We start from the raw sequence: 18,298 nt of genomic DNA, 5'->3' as shown, positions 1-18,298 counted from the left end.
GTTGAACTATCCTTGAGCAAGATATTGAAACCCCAGTTGCTCCCGATGTTGCGTCATCAGGAGGTAGATGAGGTACAGTGTGAAGCGCTATGAGTACCAAAGGTAGAAAAGCGTTACACAAGTGACAGTCCATTTGCCATTTACACACAAATAATAGTAATGCATAACATATAATCGATAATTGGGCTAACAAGATGGATAGATGGATAGATAGATAGAAACACACAGACATGCATGTGTAATAAAAGCAAAAATGTGTATTTTTCCTTTTTCATTATTATTTTTTTCTATTTATAATAATTGAAAGTTCAGTTAGTTCTAATTTTCTTTTATTACATGGAGGTAAAGTTTCGAGGTGATTTGAAAAAAAAAAAGGTAAATAAGAAACGAGCGCATCAGACTCTAATAATGGCGTTTATTGTAGTTTGTCTGATTGATGGTGCCGTAGCGTGACGTCATTTGTCACCGGCAGATGATTTGCATTTTGATTGTGAACAGCCAATCAGAATCACTACGTTTTACATATGGCAATTGATGGCACCAAGTTCATTAAATCATATCTAAAAAGCACAGTGACTTCTTTTTTTGCAGTTTATTCGCTTCGTTTTACTTAGGTTTGTTCCTGCTTGTATTTTGTGTCTATGATTAGCATTTTATTTTATGAAACCGTGACAGTGATTATTGTCACAAACAATAACTTCTCAGCCCTCTTAGGAGTTGTCAATGGTGTAAAAACAATCGAATTCCTTGGCAGAGGGTTGACTCGCGCACTCACGTTTTTACGTGAAGGTCCAAGAGCGACAGGAATTTTTTTTAAGTACTGCTGTAATAACTTATGATCAAGTGATGTTGTGAAAAGACCTACTTGTTAAATGTAAATTACAGATGTGTACATGTGTATTATGGGCCCAAAATTTGTAACGCGTTACCAGACTCAGTAACTGTAATAATATTACAAAAAAAATTGTAGTAACAAGGTACATTACGTCGCTACTGCCTAAATGTAATATATTAGTGTACTGCGTTACTTTTGTAACGCGTTACCCCAACACTGAATATGAAGTACTCTTTAGAAATCAATTCCACGTCAGTAAACTTTATTGTCACACCTTTTTCCAAAAGAATGCCACATGGAATTTGGCTCCAGCATTTTGACAGGAGAGTTAATTTATTTGATTCAGTGTTTGATGATGCCAAGCTGCAAATTAAGTGAAGCACCTATCTGAAAGCATCTTGCCTCATCAGTGAGCCAAGGGACAACTACAACGTCACTCAATTTGATTTTTACACTCTTTTTCATAGAGATTGAATTATTAACATCAGTATGTTTCCATTAATTCTTTTTTTACCCGATTGAAAGTATAAATTATAATCCGTCATATTTGTTTCTATTCTATTAACAGTCTATTGCTGTTGAATGTTGCTTACACATCATAAAAGTTGTGAATAGCAGACCTGGGCATCATCTAACCGTCACAAAGTTTCCATCTGCATATTTAGCCAATCCACATGGTCCGAGACAGCCAAACGGCATCGATAATGGACTTAACCGGTACCACGTCACACGCAGGTGCCGCACTCCTGACGCAGCCAAATAAAGAGAAAATAAAAGAGTTGTATATTTTTCGGTCCCACAGACGCAATGACATGTGCCCCATATTATTTTTATTTCATCGAGCACTACGCTGTGCATGTGTGTGTGTCTATTGTTTTTATTTGATATTTTTCTTTATTTAGCAACGTGTCTGCTCGTGCGGTGCCTGCGTGTGGTGTGTAAATTAAGATCTCGACGCCGATTGGCTATCGCCGGCAAGGGACGGACTGGCACCACATGGGTCGGCTAAATATGCAGATGTGAACTTTGTGACGGTGATGCCCACCTCGGATAAACAGCATTACTGAGGTATATGTATGGTTTGCAATGAGGCTACTCACAAATTGCAAGATCCCGGTTTTGTGAGAAGGATGAAAAAGAAGTAACAACTCTAACACCAGTACTGTATTGCTCCAAATGTGTTTCCTACAAGTTTTCTTCATTCCAGGTGTTCTTGTTCATCAGACTCAATTAAACATTTTTAAAAATAGCCTTGATGTTTAAGTTGTTCATACCCATAAAATGAGCATATCCAACATATCAAACTTTGAATACTGTGGCAAACTTGGCATGTCATTGCTGGAAGATCAGCACAGTGACTGATATTTTATATCGTTTTATATAATTTTTATGACCCAGATATATATATATATATATATATATATATATATATATATATATATATATATATATATATATATATATATATATATATCTTTTTCTGATAATCCTGGCCAAGACAGCAGCATCCCAGTAAATATATTACCATTCAATAGCAGCCATACAGAGAGCTAAAGTGAGACAGTGCCCCAGTAAATTAGATGATCATAAACCACATACATCAGTATTTAGGAAAACATTTACATGCAGATGAGTCATACCATCCATTCATTTAAAATCCACTTAAAGTCATTCTATTCACAGCCCCTGGAGGGCATATTTGCTTGGTGTCTAGGTTTTGCTGTGATGTGATGTGATGCATCTCACATTGTAGTGCATCCATTTTGGATCCCCCCTCTCCTCCTAATTAGGGGTCACTGGTAACGTTAACCTATTTCAGGTGAATTTAATTACAGGACTCATACATTTCCTCTTTCATGCACACCTATGGTCAATTTAGACTCTTTCATGAACCAAGAAGCATGTTTTGGCAGTGAGGGTGGAAACTGGAGTACCCTCTGCCAACGTGTTGCCACATTGCAATACACAATTCCTTTTTCCATTTGACATTCCGCAGCAAAAGGCAGGCAGAGGGTACACTCACTGTTCAGACAAGGACACATCATCTAGGCTGGTATATTAAGCAAGGACTGCACAGACAGCTAATTTATTCTCACTCTAGCTTCTTTCTGTCACTGATCTCCATTTTGGGAATCAACATTGTCATCCTCACAAGGGTTGCACAGAGATGGAAACGCTGTACTCGATGGCAGGGAGCGCTACCGTTGCAGGCAAGAATTGTCTGCTCCGCGGGGCAATGTATGTTGACCATGCGTAAAAGTCGGTTGGCCGAACAGGGCACGGTTGCGCAGGGGCAGCTCCGGACGTGTGCCAAATCGGATTCATTTGCTTGCTCTCCTTTGAAAAAACAAATAGTCTTCGCCCGCCGATAGCAGTAGGGGGCTGAAGGTGGTGCATGTTTTCAATCTGGCTCTCATGGGATATGCATAAAAACATTTGTGACCCTTTTTGTGGCCCTTGCGATCATCAAATTTGCCCATCAACGATTTAAAGGGGAAGTCAATCCCAAAATGTTGTTTACAATGATACGTTCTATGCAGCCCCACTGGTCTAAACTTGATATTCTGATTAATATTGTGTTTGTGGAATACGAATTAAGCAGCAAAATCCACCTGTTTTTATCCATCTCAGGGAGCTCAGGTAACAACCAGTAACAGCTCACTTGCTTTCTGAAGCTGAGCCATGATTGGTTGTTACCTGAACCCTGAGAAACTGTGATGTCGTTTTTAGGTGACAACGAGTGACAAAATGGCCGCCCCCTGAGATGGGTAAAAACGGGTGGATTTTGTTTCTTAACTCAAATTCCAGAAACACAATTGTAATCAAAATGATGTGTTTAGACTAGGAGAGGCGCATAGAACATATTATTGGCAAGAACATGTTGGGGTTGACTTTCACTTTAATACATAATTCTCTGTCATTTAAAGCTTAAAAATGAAGTCAATCCAAACATTTTCTCAAGAATATGTTCTATGTAAGCCCACTAGTTGAAATAGGGCATTCTGATAAATATCGTGTTTGTGGAATAAGTGTTAAGCCACTAATTTTTAGCCATTTCCGGGGGCGGCCATTTTGTCTTCTGTAGACTGAAAATGACATCACAACTGCTCATCACGGCACAGGTTCAGAAAAGAGGTCAGCTGTGACTGGTCCTTGTGAGCAGTTGTGATGTCATTTTCAGTCGACAAAAGACAAAATGGCCGCCCCCAGAGATGGCTAAAAATAAGTGGTTTAACACTTATCCCACAAACGTAAAATTAATCAGAATGCTGTGTTTCAACTAGTAGGCCTGCTGGGAACATTTTCTTGAAAAAATATGTTTGGGTTGACTTCCCTTTAAAGCATTTTTTTTGGGGGGGGAAACAGTGAATTTAAACTACTTTAAAGTACTTTGTACAATAGTGTACATACTGTCAATGTATTTTTATGTATTTATTTTTTGGGCGGTGGGGAAGTCCTGTTTTCAAACGATTCAACATAGGAAATTGTCATTCTGTCAATAACATATCTTCCCCTAATTGAAGAACATAGAGTACAAAAGATGATGTGACCCTGAGGCAAATCTGTGCAAGACTCTGTCAGTTCACAGTTTGTGTGCGCTATGAATTAAGTATGATTTGTTGGCCAAAAGCTTATCCACATCTAATCGAGGCTATGTCAGCCTTATTAATTCATGCGGTGTAATCAGGTAAACAGACTGATAGCAAAATAGGGATTTCAGTAGCCCGGCAAAGGGTCAGTCTGTGTGCTATTTGATTAAGAGAAAATTTGGTCATCTTTGACCTTCGTGGTCCTTCGTACAGAACTGAATGGTTTTTTTCTACATGTCTGATTTTGAACGTGTCAGCGAAAAAAAAAAATAAAAATAGTGCAGTACATGATTGGTCGTTATATGAGCCCTGAGCAACTGTGATATCATTTTCATTCGACAGTAGTGACAAAATGGCCGCCCCTCAGAGATGGCTAAAAACAGGTGGGTTAACACTAATTCCACAAACGCAATATTTATCAGAATGCCTTGTTTCGACTGCAACATATTCTTGAAAAAAATGTGTTTGTGTTGACTTCCTCTTTAACTCATTTTTAACTGTGTCACATGAACGTGGCTGTAAATGCATCATGGAAAACAAGTGGCACCGTGCACACGAGGCATTTGAACAACCTCTCTCGCCTCTTGGCTCTTCCAATCGAGCCAAAGCAATAACAAAAGTCATTGCTGTTTTTAATAGTGTAATAATACAGCCGGTTCAAACTATTAGTGTTACTGTTGCACTTGTGTGCATCATTCATATCTTAAACAAAAAAAAAACCCTGTTGATACTGCAAATTCCTATCCATTATTGTACTTTTTTAAATTGCTTACATTAATGTTTATTAGAGAATTTATATTTATTGGAGAATTTACTGTAAGCAGTTGGCTTTTTTTTTTCTTCTTGATTCTACTTGATAGTCACTAAATCTGATCCTGCTTATGTGTCTGTTTGCGTTTACTTCCCATAAAACCAAGACGCTACCAACCGATAATTTTTGGCATGCCGTTGCACCGCTAGTTCTTAATACAATCGAATTAGCACAGATGTGTCACAGTATGTTCAACTACTTAGTTGGACATGTAGCAATTTTGTTAAGAATAATTTAAACGGAGTGATCTTAAAAGACATGAGGTTTACACATTATGTACCAATACTGGGTGGAACACCTAACACAATCACAGTAATTTTTGCTTAACAACTTTGCATTGCAGTTTAACTTTGTGGCAAGCTGACAGTATTTCTCCAGACACTATTTCTCTTTTTGTTTTTTAGACTCAGCCATCAAAAATAAACTGATGAGTACTTTTGCATGAATCTGTGGCTATGAAGAGAAATCATTAATTTATTAATTAATTTATTTTGTTATTAACTGTACATTGGATAGTCGACACACCTCTGTTTAAATTACCAGTTATTTTGTGATATAAAAATAAAGAAACCAAGGTAAATCATTTGAAAACAATTTCAGCCATTAATGTTAACCCTTCAGTTGTTCTAGTGGGCATTTCCTGTGGTTTAGTGTTAACAATGCACACACTATTTCACACAATTCCATGCACCTTGTGCCATCATATTAAGTTTATTTTTATTTATATTTTTTCCAATTGAGTTGTACAGGTTATTGGTCGCATTAATGGTGGAGAAAGCATTGAAATTATTAATGGTCTCATTTTTTTCTCATTTTTGTTTTCACACAACAACCTGATATTTGAACTAGGGTGTGTAGATTTTTTTTTTAACTTTATATGTTAAATGGCATACTTGGCATAATTTCTCAGTTGGTTTGAGTAAAGAAATTCTAAAGTAACATGGTCGTAGAGGAACACTTTTGTTGTAAAAATAGTGATTTTTAAATGGCAGTAACATCTTATACCAAACAGATTATATTTTGAACGTGCAAGTGCACTGTTCGTGGCGCCCTGGTAAAAGTTATAATGATACAGACACTGTGAAAGATGCACAAGCTCATCGGTCCGGAGCGGAGAATGAATGGGAGCAGTCAGTTACGAAAAATGATTAAAATTGTAGGTGATAAAATCACCTTTCACACACAATATAACCCACCCAATCACGCACCAGAAGAAAAATGGCAACATACACAGTCACATCCACTGGCAAGAACACGGAAATGGCCTCTATAAATCAACTCCAAGCAACAGCCCCCATACTTCAATGCAACAGCCCTTATGCTTCAAAGTCATCTCTGAATCGCTTAGCCACAAATTGAGCCACTCAACAAGAATACCAATTTATAGTTCTCTATCATATCCCTCTTCGAGGGAGAGAGGAATAAAAGAAAACGGCAGAGCATATTAGACACAACATTTCTATTTCTCCATTTGAATCTTATCTAAGAGCAGCGGTGAGGACAGAGCTGCGACGATACCGTCAGACACACAAGCGCCGGATGAATATATGAAGGCCTCCTCACCCGCTTCAGTCACTCATTCATTCACTCTCACACTCATACGCTGGAGTCCCAGGGCTTCCAGATAAGAGAAGGGAGTGTTCTGCTGGAGACAGCCTCCTCATTGGTGTGCAAGGCGGCACAATCTAAGCCTCCCATATCCCCTGTGTGTGTGCGCATGTGTGCGGTTGTGTGTGTCTTACAGATAGAGAGCATTTTCTCTCCCCTTCCTTCACTGCCACTAAAAAGACACAGAGGAGCAATTGTGCCCAAGGAAGGAAAATCACTCCATTTTCAGAGGAGAGGAGTGAACGGCACACTTTGGCGCTCGCTCTCTCTTTCTGTTCATTTCCCCTAACCTCTCCCCTCCGCCCGCCCGCTCTCTCTTTCTTCTCCATCCCATTCACCAAGCAGCTGAAATGGCAATGCTTGTTAAAAAAAGGGGGGGGGGGGTTGGGGGGGGAAGCCCACATGACAGCATTCACAGCTCCGCTCACCGTGTGCCGCCGCACCAGAAACCACAAATGAAAGCAATTCTGCATAAAACGTTAAACACTCCGGGGCCACAAGTGAGAGCAGAAATGTGAGAGCAAAAATGTTCCACAGAATGCAGCGCATAGGTAGAAAAGAGTCTGGGTTTAGAGAAAGGAAGATATTGCATGCAGTAGTAAGATTAATCACAGCATTAGAGGTGATTGCTTTTTCAGCTCGCTCCTTCTCGAACAACAACGTTGTGCAAAGCTGTGCTTACCAAGAGAAACTGTGATACCTTGCTGGTTAGCCAAACAACCCATTAATCATTGCTTCCTATTTAGAAGCTTTCAGCCTGATTGAAGCCCCCAAATTGCTTGACATTTGTAACATTTGAAGAATAGATTCGTTTGTCTTATAGTACTTTTGCCTGTAGATCCGCATCAAAGCAAGCAAGCCAGTGTTAGAAAATGATGGTCCGACTCCCCTCCCCGCCTGAGATGAATCTTTTGCACACATGCATACCTTGAAATAGAACTGTGATATAATTATAAATGAGTGGACTGTTTCCATTGAGCCTTTAAAGCAGTCAAAATCAATAAAATGGCCAAAAGCAGAAAACTAAGATAAGTGATCGGTGGAGTCTAAAATTAGGAGTGTGACACGGTGAGTTCAATACATCCCTTTAAAATGTAGCCTGTATTCCAAAAAGAATAAAATTGCAAGAGCAGACTCACATTGGGCTGTTGGAAACAAGCTGAAGCACAGCACAGATTGCTTTGTGTGCAATATTACTTCAGCATGAAAAAAAATAAAAAAAGCTGGCCAAAACAGCCGGCTTACATGCAACATCCTCTCTCACTCTCACAATGTCCTCAAGGTTAGCCAGAGCTATTTTCGCGGAATCGTTCCTCCCAGACCGTCACACTTCTCGGGACACCTTAATACATTTTTTTTTTGCTACCTGAATCTCAAAGACATGAACCCTTACTTGCCTCCCACTCACAGGGCTCAAATTTGGCTCGGCCGTCAGATCAGCGTGTGGCCCTGTTGCACAAGATTTCAGCACCTCGGACGTCACACAATGGACAGCGCAGATCCGGCGGGGAGCATAAAAACACGGCAACAAAAGACACAGAGACGACGGGCTCAGTTTGTGTTGGAAAAGACCAAGGCTGGGATTAGTTTTCAAGGCCATTGACAGAGTAAAAAGACCTCATGCAGGAAAAGAGTTCATCCATGTCACATTAGACGACAGCAGGCTTCAAATCAATCCTGTCGGCTTGGTTTAAGTCATATTTGAACTCCCTCATGTGGAGAACATCTTTTATGATAGATTCCACCCCAAGACCTCTTTGTGTTGCATTCTAGTCCTCCTCAAAGTGGCAAACATTCTTTTACTTCTCAATCGCAGGGAATTATTCCGCTCAAAAAGTTTTGCGTGTGCGTGTGTGTTAGAAAGACACACCATGAATCAGCACTTCAAGAAATGTGTCTACAAACCTTGAACAGTTTCTTTTCACGCATAAATTGTATCTTCGAATACCTTCTCCTATCAATATTAAATGACATTATATTCCATCTTTGATGCAAGATGCATTTCTTCCTCCGAAACGTTGAATAAGGCTTCAAATGAGGGAAAGCAAAAATTTCATTGAACTTAGAAGAAAGTGTCATTTCATTTCACTGGAGAGACCGAGAAGCACGAGCTGCAGGCAAGCTCTATTTTCTATTTCTCTGCCTCCCACCACACACACATACGCGCACACACACGAACACAGTTCCATAGCCTCATTAGAGCGACTGGCAGCACGTGCCGCATCCCAAAATAATCATGCAGTCTAAACAAAATGCACCTCAAGCTCAGGATCTTGACAAAGTGCCTCAGTGAAAATTTAATGGCGCAACTGTACCGCTCTGTATTGCTCCCTTACAGCATACAATGTTGCTTGAAAAGTTGGACATTGCCAAAGACAATCAAAATACGTGTGTCCCCGTCAAAAGTTCGAGAGAATGTCACACCCATTTTCAAGTACATTTACTTTTCTTTTCTTTCCTTTTTTTTTTTTTTTCGAACTGACAAATATATATATATATTTTTTAATTTACATAAAGACTTGATTCCTTAAAATACACTTTCCGGTTAAAATCAATCTGCAGAGTGCATCAATGACAAGAAAAAAAAAAAAACGGAGTGCAAAGGCACTTCATGGAGTAAATGTAGTGAGGGTTTGCTCAATGCATTTCCGGAGGTTATTTTTGATGGTTTCCCGCTCACCATTTATATGTGCAGTCTATGTACATACAGGAATGTCCTTCTGTAGCTTTCCCTCCGTTAATTCATATTTTCTCTGTCTCAGGAAAACTAAAAAGCAGTTTTGCAAAGCACACTCACAAGGCCATATTTTTACACAGTCTTGCCATCATCCAGGTCTTGAGGGATTTTCTCTAAGGAAACAGAGGGAATAATTTATACTTTCTAGGGAGAAAAAAAATAGAGCATCATTATAATATACTTCCTTTTATACATATTGGAACGAAAATAGAAGAAACGAAATGCGAATACATAAGAAAAGTTTGTCTTCGGTCAGTCATCTGAGCTTCAACGCGGAGATAAGATAGTGGGCTATAAGAACAGTTACCGATTGACACTTGAGAATCATTGCGAATGCTGCAAAGATCCTCGGAGGTTGGGAGGATCATCCATATCTTACAGCTGGCTCATTGCAGTCTGTTTCTCCAGAATTTCCAAATAGTCCGGTTCTGCTTTTAGCTTCCCATGAAGAAGAAATTGGTGCTCACTGTTTTTGGAAGGGAGCTCCACCCCAAAGCATTTCCTGGGGGTCCCGTACACCACAGTTTTGTTCAACCTGTCCTGGTTGGTGACGTGTCGCGGGGCTGTGGCGGCCTCGTAGGGGGGCACGATGCAAGGTCTCTTGGGTAAAGTGCAGAAATTGTAACTGAAAGGAGAGGTGCCAGCGGCTGTGGGGAGCTCCTTGTTGGGCCTCTCTCCCAAATTTTGATACAACATCTCAGGAGGCGATGTTGGGGATTTCTCGGTAAAATCCACCGCGCTGACGGTATAAGCTCCCGGGCTGCGTGTGAGGAAATCATCTTTCTTGGCATTCAATGGCCCAAAGCTTAGCTCCTTGAGGTTTCTATAATATGCCACCTGCTCGCCATCTTTCTGTATGTAAATTGGGTTTTGGCACATGGAACCCACCGGCGGGGGGATGTAATTATAGACGTGACTTTCAGAATTCTTATCTCGGCTCGGTTCGGGATTGTAGGAGCCGTACTGCACTTGGAAGGAGTTCAGATCTATGTTGTTGGAGCCCGTCGGGACATGTTCCACCCCTTTGCGTCGTTTTAGAACAAAAACAAAGAGCCCTGCTCCAAAACAGACGGACAGAATGAAAACAATCAGAAGCCCGAGGATGAGCACAGAAAGTGGGACCTCTGGATGCAACTCCGGGGTTTGGCTTCGCGATTCGGTGGGGCTGGCCGAGCTGAAAGGAGAGGAGGAAGAGGGTGTCGGTGACTCAGTGCTAGGACTCACTAACGTAGGGGCTTTGCTAGGGGGGGCGTATTGAGGCGGAGGCTCCTCGCTTGGCTCAGGACAGATGGCCTCATTGCGCAGTGAGCGCAGCAGGCGACCGGCGTGCTTGGAGGGTGAGTCACAAGTGATTTCATTAACCACGACACTGGTGCTGGACAGCTCCATCCAGTTTTTGAGTGCCACAATATGACAGGTGCAGTCCCAGGGGTTCTCCTGGAGGTCGATCTGGATGAATGCCGATAGCTGGTCAAGCACACCCTTCACGGGGAGATAGGAGAAATGATTATTCCGTAAGTTGAGTCTTGTGAGCATAGTGCCCCCGAAAACGTTGTCAGGCAGTGATCGGAGCAGGTTGTTGTTGAGGAAGAGCAGCTGCAGGTTGTGCAAAGCGTTGAAGGTCTGCGGTAGGATGTCTTTGATGACATTGTATTCCAAATAGAGATACTGCAGTGACTGCAGGCCAGCGAAAAGGGATTGCGAAAGCGACTCAATGTAATTCCCGTTCAGGTAGAGCCGCCTCAGATTTGTCAGATTCTCAAATGCCCCTTCCTGAATCACCGCGATCCTATTATTTCCCAAATGAAGGAGCTCCAGAAGACTGTACTCCGTCAGATCGGTTCTGTAGATCACTTGAAGGTAGTTGCCGGTCAGGTGCAGTTTCTTTGGGTAGGAGGGCTTGGGGTTCAACTCGCTTATGTTGTGCAACTTCCGCTCTTGACAGTTGATGTTCAGCCCACTGTCCGGGTTTTGGGACGTGCACACACACACGCCGGGACACAAAATAGGCACAGGAGAGCGTGTCTGGAAAACCATGATAGGCCCAAAGACGTGTTTGTCCTTTGCGATGCGAGGAGTGGGCCTGTAGCGCATTTTAGGGGGCCGTGAAGCTTTCGGGAGACGGGTGGGGGAGATCATGCCGGGGAGGTAGGTTGCAGGCAGCGCTGCTTGAAAGTGAGAGTCAGAGGCAGGGTGAGCACGCTCGCCGGCGTTTCTGCGCGGGCACAGATCCTGCTTTATAAGCTGCGTGATGTCTTTGCCGTGCAGCCTGAATGGCGTCTCGCACACTATGTCCCCCACAAAGACCGAAATGGTGTCCAGCCAGGACTTGAGAGGGATCAGATCGCAAGTACAATTCCACGGGTTTTCTTCCAGCTGGATCTCCATGATTCCGCCAATGTGCTCCAATACCCCCGCAAAGGGCAAAGTCTTTAGCCGGTTGCCACGTAAATCCAAATGGGTGAGGAGCACGAAGCGGAAAATGTTTGCAGGCAAAGACAACAGGAGGTTGTCGTTGAGGATCAACACTTTAAGCTTGTTCAGCTTACTGAAAGCGCCGGGTTCAATGGTGCTGATATAATTATAATCTGCCTGTAAATACTCCATACTCTCAAGCCCCGCAAATGTGTCCTCCTTGATCCCCTCCAGGTTGTTGTTGTTCAAGTGCAGCCTCTTCAAGAAGCGCAGCCCCTGAAAAGCGTTGCTTCCGATCTCCTGTAATCCGTTATTCCCCAGATGCAGAGAGGTGACATTGCCATAATTGACAAATTCATTTGCACCGAGGCGAGACAGGAAGTTGCCATTGAGAAAAAGCTGCGAGACCTTATTCTGGGGTGCCTGGAACTGGCTGACGGTGGTAAATCCTTTATTCTCGCAGTTAATATTCAAAATGTTCTCTCTCTCCTCGCAGGCGCAGCGGATCTTGCAGATATCTTTGGAGGATGAAGTTTTGCGGCTCTCCGTCTCCGATGGCGACAGGCTGGTGACCGTGAGGACGCTCAGAAAGAGGACACCGCTCAGCATTTTTACAGCCAAAAGTGCTTGTTAATACATGGATCCGGCATTTACGTATGCATTGTGAGCCTTGGCTTGAATCAAAGAGTGGAGGAGAGAGTTGACATATTAGAAAAATGACTCACACATAAAATGTCCCGCACATAGGTACGAACAAGCCTACAAAAATCAAAAGCATTCAGATTTAGTATTATGATAAGATCTTGACACGAGAGATGTCGACTGACCTCCGCTTTGGAAGTGAAAACAGTTCCCAAATTCCTCAGCACAAAAAAAGGACAATCCTGTTACAGAACAAAAACACTGGTAACGGACAGGATCCTGTGTGGAAGATGGATTTGGAACATTGTCACAAGCAGAGATTCATCCTAAGAAAATCCATTCGCTGCCTCCCCCTTTTTGCTCAGGGTGACCACATATTTGTGGCTTCTTGGCGAGCGGCTCACCAGCAGCTGCAGCAAATGTTCAGAGGCTGACACGGATGACCATACACGCTCTCTCTCTCTCGCCTCACATCAAGAGCCCAAAACGTGTCCTTTTAGTCAATAAAAGCCATCTTTAAAAGTCCCAGGAAAAAATTTGCAGTTATTGCACAGTGGCGCACGACTGGATGTCCTTTATCGTCTTGAAAAACAAGAGGGGAATAAAAATGAACTCTTGGGAATCAGCAAGGAGCGGCTCAGGAGAGCGAGTGAGAGAGAGTCATGGGAAATCTATCTTCCCCGAGCTGAAGCTTAACCGGAGCCTCTGCTCCCGGTCCTCCTGCTGCGTTGCACACAATGAGGGCAGTACTGAGCGTCTGCTGCTGCTACTGCTGACTGCGTGTGTGTGGTGTGTGAGCACACGCGCGCATGTGCGTGAGGGAGAGAGAGCGAGAGACAAAGAGACTGAATGAGGCAAACCCATGGTCATCACGTCAGTGAGCAGGACACGTTCTTTAGATTTTCTATCCAACAACTCTCTCTCTCTCTCTCTCTGTCTTTCTCTCTCTCTCTCTCTCTCTCTCCCTCTTCCTCTCTCTCCCTCTCTCTCTCTCTCCCTCTCTCTCCCCCTCCCTCCCTCCCTCAGCACATACATATATAGTATATCACGTGAAATATTGGGAAAATTGTACACATAGTTATGAAGCCTAACACTTTTTTCCCCATGCCTGTTATTTAAGTGACAAGCTACTAACACAAAACATATGGTCGAAAACATCAAATATTTAATTTAGTAATTAGTCCATTCAATGGCTCCTTTCAGTTCAGCAACTTGATCAAAGCTTTGTCTGGTCTATGATGATCACGGGTTAAATAGGTCAAAAGGAGAGGCAATTATATAATCAAGTTATCAGATGTATCAAACATTTTGGTGGGATAGCCTGTATTCATGTGACTTTTTCTGTACTCCCATTACTTATGTAATGGTATAGTAATAGTAATAGTATTTATATTATTCACCAAACTCATATAAATACATTTCTGTGCAAATCTAATAATCAATAAACACAACCACCTTTTAAGATTCAAGGTATTCCGTGAGGCAAACTCTGCATTGTCTTAATCATACTCCTTTTAAATGAATTTTTCATCTGGTTTTCCATTCAGTCCTTTGTCCCTCGAACCACCAGGAGGCAGGAAAGGCTGCTTTTCCTACCCATAGTGTGGCTCCAATTTACCCAATTTGGTTTCGTCATGTTCACTCTCCCATGCAATCTCCATCACTTTGTTTGCAGAAATAAAATGATATACACACATCGACAAAATAATAATAATAATATTATTATTAAGGGCGGCACGGTGGTCGACTGGTTAGCACGTCCGCCTCACAGTTCAGAGGTCGTGGGTTCGATCCCGGCTCCGGCCTCCCTGTGTGGAGTTTGCATGTTCTCCCCGTGCCTGCGTGGGTTTTCTCCGGGCACTCCGGTTTCCTCCCACATTCCAAAAACATGCATGGTAAGTTGATTGGATACTCTAAATTGCCCCTAGGTGTGATTGTGAGTGCGGATGTTTGTCTCTGTGTGCCCTGCGATTGGCTGGCAACCAGTTCAGGGTGTCCCCCGCCTACTGCCCAAAGACAGCTGGGATAGGCTCCAGCACGCCCCGCGACCCTTGTGAGGAGAAACGGTACAGATAATGGATGGATGGATGGATGAATATTATTATTATTATTATTATTATTATTATTATTATTAGTAGTAGTAGTAGTAGTAGTAGTAGTAGTAGTAGTAGTAGTAGTAGTAGTATCATTATTATTAGAAATCATAATAGTAATAATATATATAAAATAATGAATATTATCCAATTAGAAAATCAGCCATTGCTTATGAAATGTTGATCAACAGATTGTTTTTTTTCGTTTTTCAAAAATGATCATGCTTCTAAAAAGATTTAAAATAATTGGATTATAGGGAGGGGTGGCCCAGTGGTCAACAAGTTGTGGGTGTCGTGGGTTCAAATCCGGCCCCGGCCTTTCTGTGTGGAGTTTGCATGCCTGCGTGTTTTTTCTCCGGGTACTCCGGTTTCCTCCCACATTCCAATAATGTGCATGGTGGGTTCATGGAACACTCCAAATTGTGCCTAAGTGTGATTGCGAGTGTTTGTTTGTCTCTTTGTGCCCTGCGATTGGCTTGCAATCGGTTCAGGGTGTACCCCGCCTACTGCCCGATGACAGCTGGGACAGGCTCCATCACGCCTGTGACCCTTGTGGGGATAATGGATGGATGATTCATGGGGACATGTTCAAGCAATGTGTGTGCTATAATTATCATCACAAATGTCTCCAAACTTGTAAGCAGTTCCTTGGATAACAGCAGGGGTGGCCAAACCTTGTCATAGAGGGCTGCTGTCCTACCAGTTTTAGATGTCTTCGTCCTCCAAATACACCTGATTCAAATAATCAGGCTCGTTATCAGGCTTCATCCGAGCTTGTTGATGAGCTGATCATTTGAATCAGGTGTTTTGGAGTAGGAAGACATATAAAACGCACTGTACTGCAGCCCTAGAGGACCAGAGCTGGGCATGCCTGGCCTTGAGCATGGCTCACCAATGTGGTGCCCATTGTGCACCAGGAAGCCCCCAAGGACCACATGAGAAACCCGCGGGTCTGTTCCCAAAATAGCTCAGCAGTGATGGGGCATTGTGGTTTTCTAGGACTGTGTTATAAGTTATCATTTGAAAATGTAAACAATGGATGAGATTCGTTGAAATAAAGTTTGATAACTGGTATTAACCTGTTTTCTAATTATTGTGAGAACTCATTAACATGATCCGTGTCTTCACATAACTGAACGTCATTGATTATTTATAATTACTATGGCGGTCACTATCAAATCGTTTTAGAATTGACTAACGATTATTTCATCAATTACCGTATTTTACGGACTATAAGTTGCAGTTTTTTTCATAGTTTGGCCAGGGGTGCGACTTATTCTATGGAGCGACTTATGTGTGAAATTATCAACACATCATTACTGTCATGGCTTGTTAGTGCTGACTTGTATTTATGACGTTTTGTCTCCCTCTGCAGTCACTTTAGCGTAATTGAATCTGTCCCCAATATTTCTAACTTGTCTTCTTATTGGCAGATTTAATCACGCCACCTCCAGTTCATAGTTCACGTAGTCTGCTAAGCAACATGTTATCTTGACTTGTTTACAGCCGTTTTACAGCTTGGTCAAGCTGCAGGGAGACAAAACATCATAAATACAAGTCAGCACTAACAAGCCATGACAATTACCTCTATATTAATTTCACATGTTATTGTAACCCACATAAAGAAACATAAGGTAAATCCTAAAAGCTATTAAAATGCATGAAGAATTAAAACCGTTCAAATCTAATATTTTGTTAAATAAGTAATTAAAACTTGGATTCTGAGCGGGGGTGGGGCGACTTATACTCCAGTTCGACTTACATATGTTTTTTTCTTCTTTATTATGCATTTTATGGCTGGTGCTGGTGGTACTCCGGAGCGATATATAGTCCGGAAACTACGGTATTGGTGAAATTCATCCCCGCCGCCCCCGAGGCAGAAATCTTTCTGTTAAACATCTTTGTGGCCGACCTAGCCGAGTTAGGCAATTTTTTCCCCAGCCCTAAAAATAACCTAAAATAATAACATTTGATTAAACATAATTTGAGCATTTTTATGTTTTAATTCATAAATGTATATGAAACTGGTAGCCCTTCGAACTCATCAGCAGCCAAGAGGTAGCTCTCTGCTTCAAAAAGGTTGATGACCCCCTGACCTACTATTTAAAGTATGACAATTAGTCACTGTGCTGTTTGGTAACATGGGGTGTCAACACACACAACACGGAGCACAAGAAGCGAAAGAGAGAGTTTATAGACTAGAGAAATTATAGACAAGTACGCTACAAGACTAAGCAGCGTGATGTTCCTCTGATTACAGTTGAACATTTTATTGATAAATTTAAGATCCAGAGGACTGTAGCCAACCTCTCTGGAAAATTGATGACAAATTGAAGGGATGGATATTATGTATGGTTAAAAAAAAAAGGAGCAGAGAACAAAGTTCAAAGAAATTAAAAGTGAAATTCAAGGTCAGAATGCCATCCCTTTGCAAACTTGATTGCCCAACCCAGATCTGCTCATTCCTAAACTTCAGTGCCTGGGAAAAAAATACACACAAGTCAAAAGAAGCCTTTCTCACACAAATACATGGTCAGTAAAGAAAAGAGAAAGCTTTTGCGAAAAAGGTAAACACAGTTGTTCCCCGACTGTGGGCAGCTTACCAGTTGTGTGTTTTGTTACGAGATGGCATTTGAGAAACAATAGTTTTATGTATTCATTACACAGCACTTGCTCACAAACCACACAGTGCGGATTGAGCTTTTTCTCTCTACTGCTCCAAATAAAACCTAATTTTATACAGTTGAAATAATTTGTTTTTCTGTTTTTCTCACTAGCTGCTCAGGGGCTCTCACAGTTGCCACTGTCAGCACCTGCATGACTCCCTCTCGTTGTTTTGTGTTAAGTGCATTGTTCATGTATTGCTGCCTTTGTTTGGGCGACTAAACCAAGATGCGCAGTTAGATATCAACAAATTCTTTATTTCAAAACAAATGATTACAGTTGACCGTAACCACGGCAAAATTTCCAACTAGCTATGGATTTCCCACAACTGTCAGCCTTACACCTCTCCAACGCGGAGGTTATTACGTCAATTTGTTTTGTCACAGTCCCACAAAATCCCGCATTCAATTCAAGGGGCTTCAGGAACAATTTCCCCGTGCTCACATTCCACTGATGGGAGGAAGACTTGGCCCATAACCACATTTACATCATAACACAATGAATGAGCTAGTCAAGAGGGCATTACTTATGTTAAGATAGTAATATAATCTCATACAATATTATTTGCTTTACGGAGATTTATCAAATACTTGATTCCGTTCAAATATTCGGAAACTGGAAGTCTGTTTAAGCATTTCAGGGCTGGACATCCCTCGCAACAGAATTCTAAAGGTCTACCGCCGTTTGAGTTGTTTATTTCCTCCCTTTGCCAAATATGTTTTTACCTGATGAGGAATGAGAAATTGCCCGACACACAATACAGTTTTAGGGAGCGACAAGAGTAGTGCATTCATCACTCATTGTGGCACGGCACAAATCCTTCACTTTTCCTCCTGACAAGTGTGTCTGTTTGGAGACACTTCATAAACTTCTATGTCCCATCCTGCATATTGAGATTGAATG

The 18,298-nt window shown here is 41.8% G+C and overlaps 1 protein-coding gene across 1 annotated transcript; it reads right to left on the bottom strand.

Moving 5' to 3' along the window:
- Positions 1 to 9,117: 9,117 nt before the first annotated feature.
- On the bottom strand, positions 9,118 to 13,487 carry slitrk2 (SLIT and NTRK-like family, member 2). The gene has a single exon (XM_086024099.1). The coding sequence runs from the start codon at positions 12,603 to 12,605 to the stop codon at positions 9,957 to 9,959; it is 2,649 nt and encodes an 882-aa protein (XP_085880225.1). The 5' UTR covers positions 12,606 to 13,487; the 3' UTR covers positions 9,118 to 9,956.
- Between the last annotated feature and the right edge of the window lie 4,811 nt (positions 13,488 to 18,298).

The sequence above is a fragment of the Filicampus tigris genome, chromosome 2 (genome assembly GCF_054856515.1).
Source record: "Filicampus tigris isolate MCC_2025a chromosome 2, RoL_Ftig_1.0, whole genome shotgun sequence".
In the NCBI taxonomy this organism is placed as follows: domain Eukaryota; kingdom Metazoa; phylum Chordata; class Actinopteri; order Syngnathiformes; family Syngnathidae; genus Filicampus; species Filicampus tigris.
Note: the sequence above shows the minus strand (reverse complement) of the source record. Positions and strands in the feature narration are given on the sequence as shown.